The 10,792-nt window shown below is 40.0% G+C and overlaps 1 protein-coding gene across 2 annotated transcripts in view; it reads left to right on the plus strand.

Annotated features, from left to right (window-relative positions):
• The window catches only part of tnk2a (tyrosine kinase, non-receptor, 2a), a 34,870-nt gene extending 26,463 nt beyond the window's left edge, over positions 1-8,407 (plus strand). For both annotated transcript variants that reach the window (XM_033639257.2, XM_033639256.2), the window contains 4 exons: positions 913-1,048; positions 3,848-3,943; positions 5,698-5,825; positions 8,269-8,407. In XM_033639257.2, coding sequence (XP_033495148.2) covers positions 913-1,048; positions 3,848-3,943; positions 5,698-5,825; positions 8,269-8,275 — 367 coding nt within the window. In that variant the 3' untranslated portion in view covers positions 8,276-8,407. The remainder of the gene's footprint in view (positions 1-912; positions 1,049-3,847; positions 3,944-5,697; positions 5,826-8,268) is intronic.
• The last annotated feature ends 2,385 nt before the right edge of the window (positions 8,408-10,792 follow it).

Consider the following 10,792-nt stretch of genomic DNA (forward strand, 5'->3'; position numbering starts at 1 on the left):
TCCTGCCTCACAGCCACATATGGCCAACCAAGCTTTTAGTTAAGGTGGCAGTGATGGGTGCTGTAGGAATCACCTGTTAAGAAACTTAGGGCTGAGTGGTAGACAGCATCCAGTCATCTCAGTGTAGACGCAGCAGCTTTTCCGTACATAACATTCCCATAATCCAAAACAAAAAAATTCTACAATTCTTTTTCTATGTACAAAAGGAAAACAGTTCTTAATTCTGTGCAGAAAGCCAACTATTGTCCTCACTTTGATAGATAATGATTAAAAATATTTTTATTTTGTAGCTACAATGTAAAAGACTGGACTCAAATTGTGACGTTTGAAGTCGTTTGATACAAATCTTAACTCTTTTCTTTTGCAGTCTTTGCGTGAAATTGTTTTTTTAAAAATTCAATACTGATATTATAGTCCACTTAAGTCTGATTCTTATTTACTTATAATATATATTGTCATTTGCAGCCATTTTAAAAACAGTTTTGAATCCTTTTCACCAAGAGAACGAATTTTAATAGTTTTAAAGTTCATACTTTACAGTTGACAAAATAATCACTCTCTAAGGCAGTGGTTCCCAACTGGTGGGTCGTGGTTCACTTCATTTTAAAGTACTTTTATACTGGCACAGATCTAATGACTAATGACGAGAAACCTGGACCCTGTTGCTGGACCAGTTTGGAACCACTGCTTTAAGGTGCATTTAGTAGCTGTTGTCTTTACTAGCAGATTAACTTTGCCAGTAAATTAATATGTCGGAATATGTGTAATAGTTGTGGATATATTTGGATATTTTTCAGACTCATTATCATGTCATACACGCTTTGATTCAGAGTATAAATTAAAGTGCAGCCACACATTGTTATCTATTTATTCATACCTAATTATGAAAACTGTCACCATATTTTGAATCAGATACGGAGCAGCCAATATGGCGGCAGTCAAACCCATGATTCAGCATCCCGGTGGAGCCAAACCAAACTCCTCCTACAACAACAACAATGGAGGACCTGCAGCTCCCATCATGCAACACGAGCAGAGCGTCACACAGGTAAGAGAAAGAGAAATAAAGTGCACAGTATCTTTTTTTTCTCCCTCAGCTGAGTCAGATAGATCTGGATTTTGGTATTTTTTCTGTGAATGTGTCAATCCATAGATTACAATTTATCCAGAGCTGCACAAGTCCTTACCAGGACAAAAAAATCTGGCTGTATGACTCCAGTGCTCCGAAACCTTCACTGGGAACCCTGTTTTCAGAATACAATTTAAAACCATCCTTTCGGCTACAGAGCACATGCTGCTCTGTCTCTACAGTACATCTCAGACAAGCTGTCAGTGTATAACCCCTGCACATCTCTCCAGTCACAAGGTGGAAATCTTCTCCATGTGCCTCGAGCACTTTCAAAGTCTGACAAGATGGCATTCAGTATTTATGTACCTAAAGGATTGAACAGTTTGCCTGCTGGCCTTACTGGGAATTCCCACTGGAAGTGAGATGAGAGTGAGGCATGAGTGGCCTGTCAGCGTGCTGTCATCCAATCCACACTCTACCTTCATCTCTGTAGTCAGTTGCAGTGCATAAAGAAGTGACTGGACAGCGGCAGGCTAGTCTGCCTTCACCAGGCTCAGCAGAAATTTTTTTAACTGAAATTTTTTTATGCCTGCTCCAAGGGAAGAAATCAACAGTGTTTTTATGTATTGAGCCATGATTTTATTCTCCGCCCACCATAGCAAGTGATAGCCGAGACACACTGGATCCGTTGACGTATGTGAAGTTGACGGATCCTATTTATTTTTTATGTAGAGCAGGAAATTCACCCTTACATCGCATGATGGATACAGCACGGCAGGCTGATTGACCATTTGATGTATCGAAATTTGCATAATCTTGACTCATGCAAATGAGGGCCATCCATAGTAACGTGAAACTCTGATCAAACTCTTAAACTAGGCCGCGCTGATCAAATACAAATCAAGATTCTGTCATTGCACTGGCTATTTCTTACCTTTAATGTTTTCAGAAACTTATTTTCGCTGTAAAATGAGAAAGTTTGCGACTCGGCTGCCATATTGAAAACTGCAGAGCCAAAACCAAACAACCCTGGGAGCATATCTATATCCCCAAGGTTGTTCCCACAATCTTATACTCCTCAGTTACAACAATCCCATTGAGTCCATGCCACTGTCTTTTCACCCTCTGTTAAATAGCTTTGGTTTACTCTGCGTATCACTATAATAAACACATCAGATGAAGAGCAATACATAGATTAAAATGTCAGATTAAGAGGCACCTGGTGGCTTAGTGGGTAGAGCGGGTGTCCCATATACAGTACAAAGGCAATGTTCTTGCCACAGCAACCTTTTCTAACCCTTAGTGAGCTCCTTTTTCATGCCTGAACTGTTAATTGTTAATTAATTCCTTCTTATCCGTGGGCTGCAGTTAAGTCATGATTTTAGTCCCCTAACCAACTGTCATATTAAGCAAATACAGAGCTGTTTCAGGTTCCCATTATGTGCCATATAGAGCTGAGGAACATTGAACTGTGGGAACATAGGAGTGACCCCTCACTGCCCACCAGCCAGAGTGAGCCGGACTGTTTGGGACTCGGGCACTTTTTTCTGTTTGTTTACCGGATACACAGACAAACTGAGAGCCTAGTTGTGTGATTTAAACAGCTGTCTATGCAGATTACACTTCACTGAACTATAGAAAAAATAGACTTGGGGGAGGGCGTCAGTGTGGAAATGGAAGCGTACATCTAAAACGCTCCTAAAAATGCTTTCAGCGGGGGCTGGCTGTTGACTCGCTCCAACACTAGCATTTTCTTAAATGAACACACTGCATTTGTGCCGTGTGTTTGGTTGTATGTGTATATATAACATACTGATTTTTATGCACATATATGCGTGGATGTCTCTTGTTTATATGCATAAGAACTGTTTTTGTATGAGATGGTGTTATACATATACATTTAAATTAAAAAATCTCACCCATAGCATGTCACTTTTTGACAACATTTAAAATCCCTGATTGGCCTTTTCAGTTAAATCCCAGTCCGCTTAACTTTTGTAGATACAGCGACGAGTTGCGTTTACAGGCAATGGTTTTCCAAAGTGTTCCTGAGCCCATGTCAGTTTTTAATTCAGTCTGAGAGGTTAAAAGTCACAGCCATTCATGTTAGTTTCTTGGCCCTTGAACACAGAGGTCTCTCTAGATTCTATGGGTCTTTGATGATGTTATGGATTGTAGATGGTGAAATCCCTAAATTCTTTGCAACTGCGCATTGAGAAAGGTTGTTCTTAAACTGTCGGACTGTTTGCCCACACTGTTTTTCACAAAGTGACAATCCTTGCTTGTGAACGACTGAGCCTTTCAAGAAAGCCCCTTTCAGACCCAACACTCAATCTGTTACCAATTAACCTGTTAACCTGCTAAATGTTGCAAGCAGGTGTTTTTTGAGCCTTTCGCAACTTTCTCAGTCTTTTGTTGCTCCTGTCCCAACTTTTTCGGAATGTGCTGCAGACATCAAATTCAGAAAAAATGTATATATTTTACAAAAAACAATATTTATTGTTTGAATATTAAATATCATGTCTTTTGTACTGTATTCAATTGAACATAGGTCAAAAAAGGTTTGGTTTTTATTCACATTTTTACACAACGTCACATTTTTGGGGGATTTGGGGTTGTACTTTTTCAAGGCTTTGCAGTTATTTACAGATTAGACAACTTTTTTAAAAATCATTTTCTTTATATACCATTTTTTAAGATACAAAAAAATCCCTCCGTCCAGTCGAGTTTCTTTAAGTTTAAACCTGCATTTTTATAAGTTCATGGCATTATTGACAGGTCCAGGGAGCAGTACACGGTGTCACGCTGGAGGAGTGTCAGGCCGCTCTGCAGAGTCACAACTGGAGTATCCCTCAGGCCATTAATCATTTGAAGGTACATTTACATCTTTTCATTGAATATGACTTTGTTTGCCATGAAAGCTCGACTCCGTCGGTTGTGCCCTTGGGTAGGTGTTACAACCAGGTGGTAAAATAACATTTCCTACAAACTTAACAGATAAAAGTGAGCAGAAGTTTCTCCTGTGATTTTAATTTTCCAGCACTGCTTCACTGGGAAAGCTGTGATAACCATAAATAATTTTTAAATACATGACTATGGATGATTAGCCATGAAATCGTGTTATTATGAGTTTTTCTTTTACACAAACAGATGCACACGAGAACCCACAAATTCTGGGTTCTTGCACGTTTTGTTTTTTCTCAGAAAAGGAGTAGATTTTGGCAGTAATTCCCAGAAGAGACTGGGATCTCAATTCTTCAAATTCACAATGTCCATGCCTCAGTGGCCCCAAAAGCAGATCAGACTGGATGATACAAGAAAATAGAGGGAGTGGTGCAAGGGAGACGAAATTATTATGCAAGTCAGACCGGACAGGAATGGCAATGATAATCATTCAGGGCCACACCACCAAAACTAAATGCATATTAATGCAATTAGTTTTGGTGGTGTGGCCCTGATAATGTGCTGGTCTGGACAAATCAGAGGAAGCTTGACACACAGACTGTTCCTGAGCTCACAGCCCCACCTGACAACGGCTGAGAAACACAAGCCCGCCTTTAAGAATTACTCTCCCCCGAAGACCATTTGCATATCAGTTACTCACACCATTGTATTTTGGAAGAAAACTCTGTTTTTATTTTTGCATGTCTCAACAGTGAGCAAAGAATCCAAAAATGGAAAACAATTTAATGAATTGACTTTATAATCATCTGCATTTAACAACAGCAAAACTATGAAAACATACATTTACAAACTCTCACACAACTGTTGCAGTATAATCCAAGACTCATTTATCCAGACGTATGCTCAGCACTTCCCAAACAGACAGCCCTGTCTGATGGGGAGCTGAACTGAAAGTTACATTTATCTTTGCTTCAAAGCCAAACTCCATTGACAAAAACAGTAATTTTAACTTGCTGAAAATGATCGCTGCTGAACTACCACTGCCTCAGTAGGTAGTTTGTGTTTTAATGTGTGACTTTGGTGAATCTAAACTAACCTATTAAGACACCAAAGTCACACATTAACACAAACAAACTGCCGTTTGAGGCAGAGTTAGATGAGCAGCAGTTCCTCTGATCAGTCAGGTAAAATTACTGTTTTTGTCAATGGAGTCTGGCTTTGAAGAGGGCATAGATAAGTTTTACTTTAAGGTCAGTTCCCCATTGGAAAGGGCCCATTTGGAAGTATTATGACTGGATAAATGAGACTTGGATTATACCACACAAGTTGTATGGGAGTTTGTAAACAGGTGTTTTAGTATAGTTTTGCTATACACGTGGACCCCTATGACTTAAATTTAGCAAGAATAGATTTTTAGGTTCTTCGTTTACTGTGGTATGCAAGAAAAAAACCTTTTCCTTCCCGAATTCAATGTATCATGGTGTGAGTAGTTGATATACAAATGGTCATGTATACTTAAACTATGATAAAGCTGAATTTTTGAAGTCCTGTCACTTCTCAGATGTTAAAAGTGCACATTGAAATGGAATTATATCAGGACAATAAACACATGTAACTCAGTGCAGGTGAGAGAATCATTCAATAATAAAACACGTAGCAGTCTACACTGAACAGCTTGCCTACCTCCCTGCCTAACATGCTTCTTCTTTCTGTCTGTGTTGTAGGTGGAGCAGTTGTTTCGTCTGGGCCTGCGATCTAGAGCCGAGTGTGAAGAGCTTCTGCAGCGCTGCCAGATGAACCTGGAACAGGCCAGCACGCTCATGCTGGACACATATGGACCACATCGAAAAAGGTAATGGTTCCAAAAACCTTCCCGAGTTTCTCTGACAACCCAACCACATAGGAATGATAATGTCACTCCATCTGCTCTTTGTAGCATCGTCTGTTTGGTGTTCTTGCCACTGATAAGACAACTCAGTCTGAGCACACACATGCTGTCAACGCTTCTCTGAGGAGTTTTATTCTTTTAATTCTAAAATGTCTTTGTCAGTTTTAGTGGCTGTCAAATTATAGAGTCTGGAGGTTGGTAGAAACAGTGAGTAGAACAAAACAGGTATGGTGTGCCTCAGGGGTCAATTTTGGTACCACTTTTAATCCCTTTTACAGGCATTTCCTGTCATAATCTGTGAAAATGGCATCTCTTACCACTGTTATGCCAATGACAAGTCACCATTGCTCAATTTTATTTTTGATATAATTTAAAGCTATAGTGCGTAACTTCTACAGGTCCGTAAATGTCCGTTTCACCCAAGCCACTACTAGAGGAGATGACACAATGCTGATTAAGCCGATCGGCTCCTCTAACATCTCGCGGTATTTTTCAATATATATCATTTTTAGTTTGCGTGTCGACTGGCGACATTCCCGTGCTGGTTCACAGGAAATGCTTCCTCACAGCAAGAAGGGAGGGGGAGGAAGAGCGGAGAGTGTCATAGCAAGAGGTAGAGCGCAGGTAGAAAGAGAAAGCAACATGGTGGGGAAGTGGCCGAGACACGGTTCAGAAGTGGATCCTACCACAAAGGCAAGTGTTACTCTGTGTACGGTATGTGGCGACTGGCAAGTGTTACTCTGTGTACATGGTGTGTGGCGAGTGTTACTCTGTGTACATGGAAGTGCTGCCGGCTTATTAGTTGTAATAACGCATTATCCGCTGGGAGGCGACAGAAGTTACGCACTATAGCTTTAACTTTAAATTAGTTTTCATTTTATTTATTTCAACTTACTGAGTTTTGTTTTCCTTTAGTCTATTTACGTCTGCTTAACTTTGTAGAAATCATTTAACAGTTGAAAAATGCCCTCATTTGCTGAGCACAAATATTTAGCTGTGGTTTTTGTATAGTCATCAGAATCATATTAATTTTCTCATTAAACTCTTGACAAGACAGTAGATAATAGTATTTCCAAAAATATACCAGTTTCTGATAGTCCCCCTTTTTTTAAAAAAAAGAAAAACTCTTTAGAGCTGAGGGGCTTACAGAGTTGAGTAAATGAGTTTCCTATGCAACATCCTGAATTTGGTCACTTTTCTTTTTTTTTTTAAATATGTCATTGGAGATCTGATCAGTCAAGCAGTTATACATGACAATCAGGTTAAATGCATTTAAAAATCCACATTACAGTCTGGAAATATAGAGCAGGCTAACAATATCGCAAAACCTCTGATAATTAATGTTTATGTTTAAATAAGGAGTTCAAGTATAAGGAGATTCACACAACAGACACTGTTGAAATCTAATCATGATCGTGGCCGGTTTTAAATAATGAGGTAAACATATGTAAAAGTAATCTCTGTGAGCAAAAACCTTCAGACTGTTCTAAATACTCTGTTCCCAATGCTTTTTCTACTGCTGACATCAGATCGTAACAGATTTCTTGATATGATCATCTGCTCTGGGCACACTACTGCAAGTGTTCACATTACACTGCTGCACAGCTACATGCTAATGTCAGGGAAACATGTAATTTTGGTTGCTGATGTTGCTCATTTCTCCCTGATTTTGGAACATAGTCCCACTGGAACATGTCTGCTTGTGAAGATTTTGGTTTACAAGATTTTAATGGTGATTTTTCACGGTAGAAAATGCCGCTATTCTCTGCTACAGACATTCCTCCACCTGAAATGATGGTGCAAAGATGCTAAGATATGGAGGACCCAGAAACGCTGACTGGGCTCTTTAGGAGGGGAGCTTAAAGAAACAGCTGCTGTCTCAGACAGGGTGAATACAGGTGTTTTAGCACAGACAGTATGAGGAAAATTAATATTTTTAACACTAAAGTATGTAAACATCTTCTGGTAGTAACACAAAAAGTATGAACCTAAAAATGTAGTCAGTCCTCTGTAATGTAGCGCGGCCACACAGGTGTTAATGGTCAGATGATGTCTGGGGATGAATGTGCTACATGCAGTCCACCAGTAAACCTATAAAGTTACATGTATCATGCCTTGATGGATTCGGCTGCCTGTTAGGTTTCCTCAAGTTGGTGGCATAATTAAAGAACCACCGAGCTGAGTAAAGTTTTTCACCACCCACCCACACGCACATCAAATGGTAATCTTGGCGTTCAGAAAGTAAAGTTATTCTTATGCAATCATTTCATGACTTTTATTATATACACCTTGGAGAAAATACCGAGGACTGGACCTCAGTGGTGCCAGTGGTGGCTACAGCCATAATTACATAACAGATTTTCCTGTTCTCCACATGATGCCATCTCTCTCTTTGTATGTCTCACAGGAAGTGACAACAGGAAGATATAACTGAACGGTAATCAACCACTTATGAGCTCCTGATGTCAGTCGGATCAACACGCCAATACTGACCTGCTCGGATGACTCACCGTTCCGAGCACTCAAGACACACTGATGCTTTTTGATGAAAGGAGGAACATAAAGCAGTACATGTGCCTCACTTAATGTACTGTGAACACCTGCTTTACCTGTCATACACATGCATGCTCATTATTACCTAACAGAACAGAACAGAGCAGCTTGTTGAATGAGTCACACTTTTTACTTGAAAAGTTGCTATTTATGTTGTTTTACTACATGAGTTATGACAAGTTTCTGCTGGTAGATATAATGCAAACTTGTACTGCGTTTGTGTCTGCTGTGAATGTGTGCATGTTCAGGTGTGTGTGTGTGTGTGTGTGTACACACGCATAAGCTTACATATATGTACAAACACTGTAAATGCCCATGCCTTTCTGCTGTTAATGAAGCATTATAAATCAGGGAAATGTCAGCTAATGATATAGTTGTATGTTTTTATGAACTGCTAAGATGCTGTATTGTATATAGCACTTTACTGAGTGTGTGGACACACACATGGATATTTTTGAGGACACATTAACTGCTGGTCAGAATCAGATTTATCTAGTTAGTGAAGTGAATAAGATGCTGATGTGTAATGATAGCATGTCAGGTACTATTAATGCATTATTTGTGTTGTAAACAAAGCTTTTTAGGCGTTACAAAGGCAGGAATTTTAGATCTTATTGTAGGCAGTAAGACGCCAGAACAGAAATGTGAAGATATCTACCATCTCCTTATGAATACAGGGTATGAGGCACCAAGTCGAACCTCCACAAGTTACATATTTAAAGAACCTGAAGTGGATGTTTTTTATCTCTTCTTATCAAACTGACTGCTGCATGATAATCAAACACATGCGGGAGAGCTTAACTGTCAAAGGCAACTGCTGTGTGTGAGTGTGCGCATGTGTGCTTAACGCTGCAGGTTGTGATAGCAGCTGACGTCCAACTTCATAGTGTGTGTGCGCAGCTATTGATCATAATATGTGATCTAATAATGAGCAGCTAAACAAGATAGGAATGGATAACAAGTTGCCCATTCTTGCAGCTAATTTGCATCTAAGAGAACATTAGTTCTGTTTCACACAGGCAGAGCCCCCTACTGGACTCTATGAGTAATACTTTCCTCCAATCACAAGTATGCATTTGCCCACTGTAATTTGCATAAATGTAGTCAACCAAACAGGACATGCCTACCCAAATACTTCAGGAGCCCACAGAATATATGGCAGCTGTATTATGGCAACAACATCCTTTTTCTCTTCGGGGTGGCGATTGCACACTGATCAGCTTTTGACGCCTGTAAAGTTAGACCATGGCCCCACACAGCTCTGTGGCATACTACCTGGGTTGGCTGGAGCCCCTGCTTGTCCACTGTGCCAGTTTCGGTTATAAAGAAGTAGGAGGGCTACGGCGACTAACCTTTAACCGGTTAGGATCGGTGTGGCTGGGTTGATGTTACGTCACGACAAGGTGTTCAATCATTGGGTTCCACCCACTGTACCCAAACAGTCCAGTAGGGGGCAGAGCCTGTGTTAGGGAGAACGCAGGTTACGATATTGAAACCCTAGTTCTGTTAGCACAGGGAGAGCCCTCTATCTAGGAGCCCTATCACTCCTGCGCTGCTTGGTGAAGATGTAGAATGCTGATGCCTTCATACGTCTCCTATATACTCGGGTCTCTCATGTATGCAGGTCGGCATGTCCTGCTTGGCAGGCTATGTTTATGCAAATTTCAGTGGGCAACTCCATGCTTGTTACTGGAGGAAAGTATTACCATAGAGTCCAGTAGAGGGCTCCGCCTGTGCTAATAGAACTAGGGTTACAATATTGTAACCTTTGTTACAGGTCGCTCACTTTGTCCATACAATTCATACAATTGAATTAGAAAAGTCAGACATAGTTGTGGCAAAAATGTTAAACTTGTTTTTGTATGTCTGTGTGTGTATGTGTGAGATAGCGTTCCCTCTATGCTCAGTTGTAAGCTCTTGTAGTCACTCTGCTGTATGTGATGCTGACTGCATTATACTGTAATATTATAGCCGCTTATTAATGAAAAATGCAAATATGGCCTCTAAGGTTTTTTAATAAAGATTAAAATTTGAGTCTCTCTTTTAAAAAGCCTTTTTGTTCTTTGTTTATTTCATAAAGGTCTTGAACAAAGCCAACATTAAAGTCTCCTCTCAAGCCCGCTCCACACATGAGCATATGGATGATGCAATGCAGTTGAGGTCTTTGAAAAATCACAACAAAAAGGAAAAGTTGAGGTCTTTGAACAACTCACAACAGGGTGATGGAAGACCAAAGCTGACTTATAATAAACAGGGTAAATAATGAATAAATACTATGGTCAAATACACTGAAAATAAGGAAATGGAAAAAGAAACAATCAGGCCAGGCTTTTGTTTGCACACAGTATTAAAGGTTTAATACACTGCAGCTGGTGACA

This window comes from Epinephelus lanceolatus, chromosome 20, assembly GCF_041903045.1.
Source record: "Epinephelus lanceolatus isolate andai-2023 chromosome 20, ASM4190304v1, whole genome shotgun sequence".
NCBI classification, from domain to species: domain Eukaryota; kingdom Metazoa; phylum Chordata; class Actinopteri; order Perciformes; family Serranidae; genus Epinephelus; species Epinephelus lanceolatus.